The sequence below is a fragment of the Tauraco erythrolophus genome, chromosome Z (genome assembly GCF_009769465.1).
Source record: "Tauraco erythrolophus isolate bTauEry1 chromosome Z, bTauEry1.pri, whole genome shotgun sequence".
Classification (NCBI taxonomy): domain Eukaryota; kingdom Metazoa; phylum Chordata; class Aves; order Musophagiformes; family Musophagidae; genus Tauraco; species Tauraco erythrolophus.
In genome coordinates, this window is record NC_141496.1 from 29,039,651 (window position 1) to 29,054,612 (window position 14,962).

General features: G+C 41.3%; 1 protein-coding gene across 1 annotated transcript in view; it reads left to right on the forward strand.

The window, feature by feature from the left end:
• Nucleotides 1–4,452: 4,452 nt before the first annotated feature.
• Nucleotides 4,453–14,962, forward strand: part of WDR41 (WD repeat domain 41) — a 33,187-nt gene continuing 22,677 nt past the window's right edge. Inside the window, exons 1-3 of the mRNA XM_086630086.1 lie at nucleotides 4,453–4,505; nucleotides 10,493–10,608; nucleotides 14,273–14,321. Of these exons, the coding sequence (XP_086486212.1) occupies nucleotides 4,455–4,505; nucleotides 10,493–10,608; nucleotides 14,273–14,321 (216 nt within the window). The 5' untranslated portion in view covers nucleotides 4,453–4,454. The remainder of the gene's footprint in view (nucleotides 4,506–10,492; nucleotides 10,609–14,272; nucleotides 14,322–14,962) is intronic.

The following is a 14,962-nucleotide window of genomic DNA, read 5'->3' on the forward strand; positions in this document are numbered from 1 at the left end:
AGGAGGCCACAGAGCTCGTGGAGGCAGAAAGGTGATCATTCAAGCACAAAAAACCTGTGTAATACAGCAAATCAAAGCATCAAAAATGAAAATACACAGACCATATTTCTAATCCATTGAATTAGTATAAAAGTAAGTCTTTCCTTGACTTTAAATTAGGTGATTGTGAACCCAGTGTGGCAAAAGTGAGAACTAACCCAAATCTTTGCCACAAATTACAACTAAATACAAATTCTTGCTGTTAGAAACATGTGGGTAACCTCTCCCTGCTTTTAGTATTCATCTGCGCTTTTGGTGAGGTTTTTATGATTCAGACCAGACAGGAGAACTTAATACACGTTTTGCACATTTAGATGTTAAATCTAAAGCCAAGGGGAGAGAATTAATCCCATTTCCTCGAGAGTTTTGCCAAGACACCATTGAGTTTTCCCTCAGTCAGGAACAATGTGAGACTCTTCTCTACCCCTTCCCAATCTCTTGAAATTCTCCATGAAGGGGAGGTTGGGAGCACTGTGCTACCTGACTCCATCTCAGCTTATATGATGAGCTGCATCACACTCATACAATCCTAAAGCACTCAGATACTGCTGGATCCTTCCATTGAGTGAGCTGCTCTAGGATCGAAGACCTGGGAACTTGGCTGTCTTACACCACATGGTCCTTGTGCCAACATGAGCCATGAAGGACATCTATCTCTAGGGGCAGAGTTATTGTGTATTTGCCCATATTTTGGTATCCTGAGCAACAGAGAGGAATGCAATATGCAAAGGGGATCCCGTATAACTAGGCAACACATGAGTTTCTAGTGCGGCTTCAAGGGTAGCTGAAACCATTGATTGGTAGGGGTGACAAAGCCTTTTCTTGCAGACCCAAAAAATCTGGCAAAGTGCAAAATTATTTATTTGCATTTATGAATCTGAATCCATGCACTTCTTTGACCCATGGGCAACTCCAGCAACTCTTGATAGAAGCAGCTGATCCTTTCTTCAGGGGGGAAACTTTTTTGCTCTCAGGTAAAACAGTGACTGTCACTGGAGAAAGCCTCTCAGAATACAGAGTCAAGCTAATTACTACCTGTAGTTGAACTTCCATTCTCTACCAAGTTTCTTGCGGAGTTTAGATCCAGGCTTAACTAAATCAAGTTAATATCCTAGGTCTAGCGCAATCTGTACTCAGGCTAGGAGGGGGAGCTCAATGTGCTTTGGTGGCATTGCTGGATGATCTCCTAAACCTCCATATGCCGACTGTTAGACAGAGATAGGTGGTGATGTGACAGTATGCGTCAAATCCTGAAGGAACACCCCCAGGTTGTCCTAGTGGCATGTTGCAGGTGTACCATGGTGACCTTGAGCTTGTGAGAGCCACAAGGTCTGTTTTTTTCTCAGTGCTTTCAATCACCTTCAGTCATGAAGTAAGCAGGTTGGATGGCGTGGCCTTAAGCACCAGAACTACGCAATTGACACTTAGCTATGTTATCCTCCATCACCCAGGGCCATGTTGTACCTTTAAGAATGCATATGGATTGAAAGGGATAACTTCTCAGTATTTTTATCACTCATTTGAACTGGGGAATGCAAGGTTAGCCGTTTCCCAAAAGGTGGATTTAACTGCCATTGAATATAAGGAACAGCAGAGTGGATTTTTAAGGCGCATTTTAAGGCGCAGATGATGGTGGTGGAGGAGTATAAGTATGCTGCCCATTGAAATATCATCTGTTGGCTGAACTTCTCTGCTTCTGTTTCTTTGATACGTGAAGTGGTTTGGGCTGTATTTGATCCTGGCAGAGTGTGAAATCCTTGTAGGCACTTTTCAACTGATATATTTATTAGTCATAAGGGAAAATACTGTCTGGATTAGGCATGGATTTTGAAACTGAATCACAACTAACGATGTCTCAAAGGTATATAGCCTGATTTAGAGAAGTCAGCTTTAAAATAACATTTTCTAGTACCTTCTTTGTAAAAATCGCTCCCAGTAATTGTTAAAATAAGACTGATTGTAAATTGTGCACTTGTTCCTAACTACTCTATTCAACAAATACAAGCTACAGAAAAATTGGAATTGTATAAATTGAGGAAACTGTAATAGGCTTCAGCAATTTCTCAACAAAGAAGGAACATTAGTGCATTAATTAGCTTTTCTCTCTCTCTGATCACAGAATCATAGAATCATAGAATCATAGAATCATAGAATCATAGAATCATAGAATCATAGAACGGTTTGGGTTGGAAGGGACCTCAAAGATCATTTAGTTCCAACCCCCCTGCCATGGGCAGGGACATCCTCCACTACACCAGGTTGCTCAAAGCCTCATTTAACCCGGCCTTGAACACTTTGAGGGATGGAGCATCCGCAACTTCTCTGGGCAATCCCTTCTTAAATATGTTATCATAGAAGTGCTACCACTGTTGCTGATAGTCTCAGCCTTTGCCAGCGGTGAGTCTGTCTTAGAGCTGGCTGGCATTGCCTCCATTGAAGATGGAGGAAGCTTCTGGCATTTTCTCACAGAAACCACTCCTGTAGCCTCCTTGCTACCAAAACCTTGCCATGCAAGCTCAATACATGACAAAAGCTGTGTAAGTCTCCATGTTCACTACGCAGGAACCCGGTGCATTTCCAGGCCCTGTTTTAAAGAACGCATCCCAGCACCGTCTTCACAAAGACAGTACAACACCTACAGCCTCCAGATGATGCCATGAAAATCAAAGTACTCTGCATTTATCTACAAAGATGCTGTTTGGCTTAGTACTGCACTGCTTTTTTTCTATCCTATCTCTTCCAGATGTGCGACTTGTGATACAAAAACACAAGTTAAAATAAGGAAAACAGAGGTAAAGTGAAGCAGTGTGTTTTCTTCATTGCATTAGAGAAGAAATAAGGTCTTTACCATGCTGCTAACCTGAGTAAGCAGCATTCCCTGTCACCACATCTGATATAAGTGCTCTTCCCTCTCTTTCTCATTTTTGGATGTATCACTATGCATACTGTATTTGACGATTTCAGGCCATACAACTCTAAGTGATGTTATGCTGTGAACTCTTTCCTTCCAATACATGAAATGCAAGAAACAAGTTAACACTTGGTAGTTTGGAGAAGATACCAAATTTTTTAGGGAGACTGCCGAAGAGGAGATTGCTGACGATAAAATAGTACCACGGAAAACCTCGCAGATGTAGCTGTACACACAAAGTAATCCCACTGGCTGTGCCCTTGGTCTGCAGGAACAGCACCTCTGAGCTGGGAATCTAGCTAAACTGAAATGGAAAAACTGAGTATGAGTTCATACTTCAGGAGTATGCTGAAGTAGGAGTAAACGTCTCCTGGTTTAAAACTGGTTTATGGCTGTCATCAACTTTAGCTTGCTGAGAAGCTGCAAAGAATTCAGAGAAGTTAACAAATGACAATACTCAGGTTGCAGGCCACCAATACTTGTCAAACTTGTGTCACTACAGCGGCATTTCATCCTAGACCTAGGATGCGTCCTGTGCTTTCCACACACAGGTTGATCACTACTAGAACTTCAGGTTTTAGCAAACTATCATTATCTCCTGCCCTAGATATCTGGGAAATCTCAGGTATGTCTCATGATACTGTGTCACACTTAGACATGTTAGGGGCTCCTTTGTCATCTGTTTCTGCTCAAGAAAGGGGTTTGTGAGGTCTTTTGGGTTGGGGTTTGTGATTGTGCTCCCTGTGCACCTGAAATTCAAAAAGGCTGCCAAGAGCATTGTGTTAAGGACCGACGAGGAGCAGGACTGTGACTTACGTGAGGCTGTTGTTTAGCCCGATGGAGCAGACTCATTTGTATTTGTTGCTCCATCCCAACAAGGACATCACAGACCTGAAGAAGGTTCAGCAAAGGAGGCTCCTAAAGGAGTCACAGCCAAGGGAAATCTGATCTATCTATCTATATATCTACATCTACATCTACATCTGTATCTACATCTAGATCTGGATCTGGATCTGGATCTGGATCTATCTATCCTATTTACTTCAGGAAACGGGTAAGAGTCATAATAAAATAGTAATAATTATTCTTTTGTCGTAGCACAAATTTCATCTGAAATTGGAAGGCAGCAAGTAAAAAGCAGGTGGATACTTCCTTTGTCCGCTGCAGGACTCGCTGCGCTCGACAGCCGACCCGCAGAACCGGCCCACAGGCCGACCTCAGTCCGCTGGGGGGTCCCGCCGCCCTCCCGCTGCCCTCCCGCCGCTCCCGTTCGCCACCGCCCTCTCACACCGCCCCCCTGGCGGCTGCACGACACCCGCTCGGCGATCGATTGCTCAGGTCCCTCTCGGCCCCGCCCGCTGGCGGGCTGCTCTCCGCGCGGAGCTCGATTAGGAAGGCCTTTCCGTCGGCGGGAGTCCCCGCTGCGGGCCGTCCCGCCGAGCGGCGAGGACAGTCTGGCCGCTGTAGCGAGCCGCCCGTGGCGGGGACGCAGGTGCCGGTCCCGATGCTGCGGTGGCTGATTGGCGGCGGCCGGGAGCCGCAGGGCCTGGCGGAGGTAAGGCGGCGGGCGGGCGTGGCGGAAGCGGGCAGAGCGGCTCGCGGCGGGAGGCGGGGCCAGGAAGAGCGTTGGGGCCGTTGGCGGGGGCGGGGGGGGAGCGCAGCGCTGTCCCCTCAGTCGGGAGCCGCCGGCCGGGCCGCGGGCTGCCCCTGGGGACGGCCGCCCTCACGCAGCACGGCCCCGGTGGAGGCCTCGGGGAGAGCTTTAGGTCCAGCGGGGGAGCGCTGTGAGGAAGGGGGGCTTTGCGCGGCGGCCTTTCCGCCGGCGTGGGCCTGCTGTGCCGTGGTAGCGCGGCCGGGCCGTGCGCTGGGCTCTTCGGAGCGACAGGCCTTCAGGGCTCGCTCGCAGCCTGTGAGGCTTTCTGGCTGTGAGAGAGGGTTACAGGCGTCGTTGAGGAGAAAGAGGAGAGGGGAAGAAACACAAAAGCAAACAGCAAAACCGCCACGCGGGGCTTGCCCAGGAACTGAAGGGCTTGGGAGCCGCCCCTGTCCGGAGCGTCGCGGCTTTCTCTCTCCTGCTTGGCTCATCCTGGGCAAGCGGGGGTTATGTTGCAGAGCTCGCAAGCATGCGGAGTCCTGCCCTCGGGACTCCTCTGTCGATAATGTAAATTATAGGGAGTAACTTGTTATTTATGTGGCCTACGTGTAGTTTGTAGTAGTCTTCTAGCGTTTCTTCTCAGTTTCTCATCCGTAAAATAAACTAGGCCTATGTAGCACGTTCAACACTGACATTCTTCCTGTTGCCTTGCTCAGAAAAAGAGTTTTACTGGATTTGAGGGAGAGTTTTTTTGGATTTTCTTTTCCCTAAGACTCTGCTGCTCCCTAAGTTCTCAGCCTGGATTTAACAAGAGTTAATTAACACTATTACTGGTCTCCTTAATCGTAGTGCTTTTGTAATCTAGACAAATATGAGGAAGTAACTGCTGTACATGAGCAAACCGTGACAATATCGTGGTTGGTTTCAAGTGCCAGTAGTTACTTTGGTGGAAATTTGAGTCTGTACCAATTTGGGATTATGATGGCTGAGAATAGCTCTGACTTTTGTCATCATTCAAAATATTGGTTGTAATGCAGTCATACTTAGCAGGTTTATGTGCAGTTGTTTTTAAAATGAAGATGGAAAATAGGCAACCGTTTTTTAACATGCAAGGAAACTATATCGCTCTCCAAAGTTTAAACTCTAGCTAGGGTTTATTTATACTGTGATTTAATAAAGCCTGAGCATGAGTCAAGGTGTCAACCGGTTTTTCCATTGTGCTGTTCATGGCTTGGTTAAACCTGATCCCCAAGACTTCTGTTCTCATTGCTACAGCTGGTTTGCTGAATGATGGTAATAATTCTGCTCCTCTGTGGAAAAACTAAATAACAAATGTTGGTAAGGGTTGACCTCAAAACTCTTTTTGTTCTTTTTTCCTGCATTATGTAATATTGTTTCATCTAAAGATCGTCTTCGTAACTATTGATTTCCTCTGTAGTCTTCTGAAATAGATAAGGAAGCCTATAGCAGTGTACGGCCTGTGGACTTCACGTGCTTGTTTCCTGTGCGATGGCTTCAGCCAGTCATAAAAGGCCAGATGTGTTGCAGTGACATCGCACAGAGTCAATAGGGAAAGCCTCTGGCAAAGCTGTCCTAAATTAATGAGATGTAAATTTCTCCGTACCCATTTTTTTTCTATGGAATTGAAAATCATTTAGACTTAAGCTCCTGAATATCTTCAGTTGGCGGCCGTGGTGTACATCTTAAGCAGGGTGGCTCTTGTAATGGGAACAATCTAACTGCAGTAACATCATGGTCCATATAAGCTAGTTTATTATGATCCATGATACATATGTAAGTATGTCTGTGTACTCTTGTATCCATATTTTTGATGATTTGCTTTTGAATATCCCACTTTTAAATGCTTCAGGTCATAGGGGTTTTAGCAAGTTCCGAAGCTGAGATGAATGTTGTGTTTTTTTTACTGATTATCATAGTGATACTTACAGGTCCTGCATAAAAACATGCAAGCTGGGAATGGATTCCATTAGCATCAGCATCTAGCTTTCCCTTCTAAAAACTTGATGTTGCTACAAGAGATCTAAATTAATAGTTTATATCAAAAATAGATTTCTTCAGAGAAAGAACGCATGTGTAACCCAACACTTCAGTAAATGTTAATGAAGATCAGAAGAGAGCATCGCTTGTTGTATGACAGCACTGGGGGAAAAACTGTTATTTGTTGTAACCGATAGTGCTTTATGAGCACTGTACCTTTCAATATCCACAGGCATTCCTAGAATTAAGAAAAATAAGATTAGACGCGTTGTTCAAAAGAAGTAGCACTGTCTTGTACTGAATAGGAAGCAACAACAGAATATAGAATTGGGATATTAAATTTACAAATTCTGACTTTTTCAAAGTGATGTTGCAGTTGTTTTGTGAATGTGTGTTTCTATTAGTAAATAAAAATGGAAATCTGACTACATCATCCAGTGATGCTGAGATTTGCTTAGGATTTTTAGAATTTCCAATTTTTTTTAAGGAATGTTTTGATTAGCTTTTGACAGCTGAACTCCAGGTTTCCACATTTGTCCAACTTTTCTTTATAACCATGCAGATTCTACTTGCATTATTTTAAATGGGAACTGCTATTGTCACATGATTGCATAAAATGAGGAACAGTTGCTTCATGAAATGCATCAGATAGCACAAAACCAAGATGAAATCACAAGAACTAGCATTTTGACAACCTCTTCATTTAAAAAATAAATACAGATTTCTTTCCCTATTTATTAACTTTGTCATTCTTAACTTCTGAAGAAGTATCAATGTGGAAATAATAGAAAATAGTTTATTATTCCTGCAAGAAAATGTTGAAGTTTCTGAGGATAATATGTTTATCTTTCATGTAGGATTACTTGTCGTGTATTCTGCATGTTGTACAGTATTCAGTAATTACTGTTTTACAGTGTAGGTTCTGTTGAAGTCATAGAATCGTAGAATCGTTAGGTTGGAAGGGACCTCAAAGATCATCTAGTTCCAGCCCCGCTGCTGTGGAACCTCAACTACACCAGGTTGCCCACAGCCTCATCCAGCCTGGCCTTGAACAATTCTAGGGATGGGGCAGCCACAACTTCTCTGGGCAACCTGTTCCAGTACCTCACCACCCTCAGAGTGAAGAATTTCTTCCCTCTATCTAATCTCAATCTGCCCTCTGTCAGTTTAAATCCATTGCCCCTTGTCCTATCACTACACGCCCTTGTAAAAAGTCCCTCTCCAACTTTCCTGTAGGCCCCCTTGAAGTACTGAAAGGCTGCAATAATATCACCCCCGAACCTTCTCTTCTCCAGGCTGAACAGCCCCAACTCTCAGCCTGTCTTCGTAGCAGAGGTGCTGCAGCCCTTGGATCATCTTCGTGGCCCTCCTCTGGACTCGCTCCAGCAGCTCCATGTCCTTGTGTTGGGGACTCCAGAGCTGAACACAGTACTGCGAGTGGGGTCTCACGAGAGCAGAGTAGAGGGGCAGAATCACCTCCTTCGACCTACTGGCCGTTCTTCTTTGGATGCAGCCCGAGATACGGTTGGCCTTCTGGGCTGCCAGCGCACATTGCCGGCTCATGTTGAGCTTTTCATCCACCAGCACTCCCAAGTCCTTTTCCTCAGGGCTGCTCTCAATCCATTCTTCACCCAGCCTGTAATTATGCTTGGGATTGCCCCGACTCATGTGCAGGACCTTGCACTTGGCCTTGTTGAACTTCATGAGGTTCTCACAGGCCCACCTTTCCAGCCTGTCAAGGTCCCTCTCTGGATGGCATCCCTTCCCTCCAGCGTGTCCACAACACCACACAACTTGGTGGCATCTGCAAACTTGCTGAGGATGCACTTGATCCCACTAACCATGTCGCCAACAAAGATGTGAAACAGCACCGGCCCCGGTACTGACCCCTGAGGAATACCACTTGTCACTGGCTTCCACTTGGACATTGAACCGTTGACCACAAATCTTTGAGTGTGACCATCCAGCCAATTCCTTATCCACCGAGTGGTCCATCTGTCAAACCCATGTGTTTCCTGTTTAGAGACAAGGATGTCGTGTGGGACAGTACCAAATGCTTTGGACAGGTAGACGATGTCAGTTGATCTTTCTTTATCCATCAGTGCTGTATCCATCAATGCTGTAACCTCATCATAGAAGGTCACCAAATTAGTCAGGCAGGATTTGCCCTTTGTGAAGCCATGTTGGCTGTCACCAGTCACCTCCTTATTTTCTACATGCCTTAGCATAGTTGCCAGGAGGATCTGCTCCATGATCTTGCCGGGCACAGAGGTGAGACTGACTGGCCTGTAGTTCCCCAGGTCTGCTTTTTTCCCCTTTTTAAAGATGTGGGCTGTGTTTCCCCTTTTCCAGCCAGTGAGAACTTCATCAGACTGCCATGACTTCTCAAATATGATGTATAGCGGCTTAGCAACATCATCCACCAGTTCCCTCAGGACCCACGGATGCACCTCCTCCGGTCCCATGTACTCGTGCACCTTCAGGTTTTTTAGATGGTCTCGAACCTGATCTTCTCCTACGGTGGGCGGTTCTTCATTCTCCCAGTCCCTGCCTTTGCCTTCTCTGACTTGGACTGTGCAACTGGAGCTCTTGCCAGTGAAGACTGAGGCAAAGAAGTCATTGAGAACCTCAGCCTTCTCCATATCCCGGGTAGCCAGGTCCCCCGTTTCTTTCCGGAGAGAGCCTATGTTTTCCCTAGATCTCTTTTTATCACTGACATATCTATAGAAGTTTTTCTTGTTGCCCTTGATGTCTCTGGCCAGATTTAAATCTATCAGGGCTTTAGCTTTCCTAACCTGATCTCTGGTTGCTCAGACAATTTCTTTGTATTCCTCGCAGGCTACTTGTCCCTGCTTCCACCCTCTGTAGGCCTTCTTTTTGTGTCCAAGTTGGTCCAGGATCTCCTTGTTCATCCATGTGGGCCTCCTGGTGTTCCTACCTGACTTTGTCTTTGTTGGAATGCACCGCTCCTGAGCTTGGAGGAGGTGGTCCTCGAATATTATCCAGCTTTCTTGTGCCCCTCTTCACGCCAGGGCTTCATCCCATAGTACTCTACCAAGAAGATTCCTGAAAAGGCCAAAGTCTGCTCTCAGAGAAGACGCAGTCCTGGAAGTAAGATGATGTTGACTGTCATGTAAGATGGAGGAGAGTGCTGTCACTGAGTTACTACTGAGCTATTTAGATTTATTTATTTTTAAAATAATGTCTAATAGCAAGTTGTTCCTGAATGTGGAAGACCGTAAATACGAAAAAGTTGTATTCTCTTGAAACAAACTGATGATTGAGGTTAGTAGAACTATTGTGCCCTGAAACTGCAGTCTTATGCAATATTTTGTTGACTCTACCTGGTGATCAGCTTGCTCTGGGTGATTGATTGTTCTTTTAATTAATAATCTAGTTGGGGGTAATTGCAGATGCTGTTCTATAAAATATTAAGCATTTGCTATGATTTTTAAAGCGGTTTGCTTTGGTATTTTGTGGATAGAGTTCCAGCAGATGATTTATGTACTATGTAACAGAACTATTTAGTATTCTTTATTTTAAAAATGCTGGTTTTGTATAGAATTTTAAAATTGAACGGTAGGTGAAAGATGCGAGAGGTCCACAGACTTATGTTGTGAATTGAGTCATGAAGCTGGGTCCACATGACAGCTCATGACTAAACTGGAATTTCAGCTTGGTGTATCCGTGATTAGAGTACAAAATGTTTTTGTTAAACGAACTGCTATATTGTAATTTAAAATATGTGGTATAGAAAGATATTATTTACTTGAAATAAGAAGAAATGATCTTTAGTAATGATTTTCATTAAGGCAAAATGATATTTCAGAAACTTAATTTAAATTCAAATATAACTATACATTCACACACGAGTCTATATGTAGATTATTACAAAGACCTGGTGAAATGTCAGTGCAAAATAAATGTCATTCCTTTTTTATGAATTTTAGAAATCATCTGTACAGACAATTGGTGAAGAACAAATACAGAATCCTTACACGGAGCTCCTTGTGTTGAAAGGTCATCAAGATATAGTACGATTTCTAGTGCAAATAGATGACTGCAGGTATGAAATTGCATTTCAAATTGTTTCATAGCATCCTTGGCAATACGTTAGAGATTATTTATGAAAATGTAGTAATATTTTTAATCCTCACTTTTTCTTTTTGAAGGGGGAGGGCAGGAAAAGCCTGGAGTTAAAAAAGGCAAGAGATGAACACTCTCTTTTCTTGATATGTTACTCCATATTTTTACTTCTCTTGTAAGTTTTACTTTCATGAGAAAATAATGGTGATGGAGTTATGTTTCTTAGTACAAATTAATTTGTTCAAAGGAAATCCCTCCAGCTAACTCGGCCCTTTTTTTTCAGGCTGTTCTGAATTGAACATTCACTTCTGTACATGCATACATACTTTCTCCCAGGGCAGTAGGCAGTAGTGTCTGCTTCTTTTCTGGGTGGATGCATGTGTTTAATGATTTTAAATTGAGGACAGCTATTTCATCTTTTGGTTCTACAAAAGAATGTAATAGACTCTTACAGATACACTGTAGCATGTTGCTGTTCCTTTCTTTCCAATATTTTGTTACACGTTCTTCTGAAGCTCTAGTGCTTAATTCACTTGAGCTTTGGTTAATGCAACTTTTCTAAATTTCTCAAATTTTGAAATTTTCACCACTTTATTCAGAATACCTGCTTAGTAAAATTCAACATATGTCTAATCTCTACATTACATATCTTCTCCAATTGGATCTTGTTCAGCTTGCTGTACTTCTTTGAAGTCTAACAGTTCTTTTGTTTCTCTTTTCCAGTTTTTAGCTTTGTGCACTTTTTTTGTATATTCCCTAACAATCTTTATCTGATCTGTTTTTAGTTCCTTGTAACTATGTCCAACTCTATTGCGAACTCTGAGATTAATATTAAGTCACTACATTTACCATTGTCACTTTGGAAGTGTGACTGAGAGAATTAATTACGATAGTTTTACGTTAACGACCTGGCGTCTGTCACAGCTTTGTCTAAATTAGCCTTGCATGTTCTCTAATTTTAACTTAATCCTGCAAGAGAGGAAATATTTATCTGCCTTAAAAGTAAGGTTGTGAAGCTTTTAGTCAATAATAAGTGTAGTGACTTTTGGCTGATGTGGAGAATTAAATAGAAAACCTTTAGAACTAAGAATGTAAGTAATAGGCAAGAGTCTCTCTCTGAAGGAGCTGTAGTAATTTATATCTTTTATGGATTAGGCACAGAAGGGGATTTCTAATATATTCATCAATACACTACACAAAGTTAACATGGATAAGAGTTTAGTTTATATCCTTGCAGAGTACAGCAGGTATTTTGTGAAAGAAGGTTTTCTTCTTCTCCATGTATTTCACAGAAGACTCCATGGAGAACTTCTAGCTTGTCAGTTTTCATTGTTAGTGTCATAAAAATATATATCAGAAAAGATATATGCATTACCATAAAATTTATTTTTCTACATTATAGTAATCCACCAGAAGATTAATACAAAAATAAAAGAATCTTGTGGGTTTTTTTTAGTCCTCTTTTTTTTTTCCCCAGCCAAGTTATTTTAATAACCTTTCCTCAAAATACATTTTTCCCAAAACACATACTCAATAAATGTAACTGGTCTTTATAGGAATACTAGAGTATTCTTTGATTGCACACACTGGCTGATGCAGAGAAATCTTCTACCATTTTGGGCTTTATTGTATGGTAGCAGGTAAATTATTGAAGCTAAACTAATGATAATCAGTGTAAAACTAAAGCCTGGATGGCCGCATTGAAGATCGGTTATAAAATAGCATATGGATAAGGAATAAGTTATATAGCTGGTTAATATTCTGAGAGTTTGAGGACTTTAATAAGTCACTTCACTGGACAGTAATTCTAAAGTTTAATTTATCAAGAATATGGTAGTTTCTGGATTGTTAAAGAGCTGATAATATTTTTCGCTTGATTCTTTTCAGTAAAATTAGTATTGTTACTCAGCTTCTGAAATGTTTTTATTTAGTTTCTGCAGCATTCCATTGTGTGCTTTTTGTCAACTATTGTAAGCCAAGTTTCACGCTTCAGGTCTTTAGATAATGTCATCTTATTGAGAGTTTTGCAGAAGGATTTTCTTGTTTTCTCAGTGGCTCAGCTAAAACCAGTGAGTGGAAAATTTTCTCAGATTGGTTTTTGAAGATACTAAATAAATCCTGTATAAATGTAACAGAAAGCTGCTTTTTTATCTTCTTTTCTCTTGTACTTTTTGAACATGAAGTAAGGGTCATATTGATTGGAAGATCCCTAAAGAAGGCTAAGCCTCAGCAAGAGTCTTCGAAAAATGGGCTGAGATAAAATTGCATGTAATACCCTAGCATTTGACACATTAAACTAAACAGAGTTCATAACACGTTTTAAGAAGAGCTTTTTTTGTTGGTCATTTGACCATTCGTTGCTCCTTCAGGAAACAGACAAGGTTATAGATGATGGTGATCATGACTGGAAAAGAATCAGGTGACCCATGTATCTCCCCATTGGTGAACAGAATGTAACTGTAGGATAACTGACTCTACAATATACATTTAAAAAATATATATATTATTTAAATATATATATTTAAAATAATAAAAGATATGAAGAAAGTACTGCTTACACTTTTTTTTTTTCCTTTTTACTATAATAGAATAAAATGTGGAGGATATGTGGAAGAAGGAAGAGGAAAAACCTTTATGGCTTTATGCCTGAAAACTTATTCTATTAGCAAGTTTCACAAACATTGTAATTGCAAAGCGTCTAAAATGACAGGCATGTATATAGTTAATGAAACCATTCACAGCTGGTAACAGAAAAAAAATCGGAAATGATGTAACCTGTCTTATTCATTACTTTCTTGCACATAGTACAAATCTTAGTTAATTCTCTAAATAGTAATTGTTTAATCCTTGGTGAAGGCTTAAAACAAAAGGAAAAAATCAGAAAGGCATATTTGGAGGTAACAACTGAATTCAATTTTCTATGGAAGGTCTTACTTCTGTTCTAGGCTTTCTCAACTCAATATGCCTTTACTGGGGTAGCTGGGATGTGTACTTCAGCTATGGTGTAGCTGTTGTAGTGATGTAGGCAGATGGTTAGATATTCACTCTAGCCTAGGGAAGAATATTGAATTTAGGTCAGGCTTTGTAAATGTGGGATTAACATGCTAATATGTTTTTTCCTTTTATAGTATGCCTTCTAGCTGGATTTTTAGCAGAAGTCAAAGTTAGCACCTTAAATGCACTCTCTGCAGGAGTTCTTTTACGCCACAGTTTAAAGTATCATGATAAATACTGGACTCCTTTACTCCTGGGCTCAGATGAGTGGTTTGTAACTTGTTAGATGTCTTTCAGTCAGTCAGCTCTGACTAATAGTATTTGGTTTTAGAGTTCGATGTTACTTGATATGTAAGATCTCATATTTTTAAACAACAGAATTGGTTCTGTAGTGTGGGATTCTATTTATAATAGCATGTATTGGAATTCTTAAGCCTTGCCCTTATATTAAGTGTATATTGATAATCATCTATTTAAATGTACTGATTTCAGTTTATAAGCTGTAATTGAGATTTATGCATACATGTTTGTTCTTTGAAGCCAGAGTCTGATATATCTTGTAAACATTTTTCTTACATAACTGTTTACTGCTTTGCCATTATGTTATGCTATATTGAAGGTTCACAGCTTTCCCCACCCCCCCACCCCAGGTTTGCATCTGCGGGAGATGATGGAATCGTATTTCTGTGGAATGCTCAGGTTAGCTCTAATTTTTTTGGGGTAGCTTGCGTGCTTTGGAGAGGGATGAAGTAGGGGAGAGGAGTTAGAAATGTCTATTAGTGAGAAAGCAGAATAAATAAGAGTTGCTGCAGAGCTACTGTTTGAAAATGTAAAAGCGGAGGGAGTCTGCCAAATCTTAGTTTACAAAGGAGAGCTAGGAAAGTAAAAGTGTGAACCCAAGAGAATAGTAAGTTTTAAAAGTTAGAATGTTTTGGGAAGACATGGTGATTTTAGAGAGATTTGAGGTGAAATGATGTGAAAAGCAGAAATATGTATAAACTTCCGGCTTTAATTCTTCTTTTAAAATATGTTCGATGTTTGCTGTAAACACTGGAATGTTGACCAATGACACAACAAATATGTAGCAAGGTCCCAGTCCTGCCAAGATTTGTATATATACTTACGTTTTAAATAAATATAATTTTTCTATTAGCAATATATATTCGTGGCATAAATGGTTAGACTAAATGGAGAGCTAGCACAAACTGTACTGGAAAGACACCAAAGTCAGCGGAAGTTAAACATTTCATGTGGTTCAGAAACAAGGCCTTAATTGCTTGCTGTGATAAAAATCTTCTATAACTTTTGAAAACTGTACTAAGATATTAGATTTATTATGG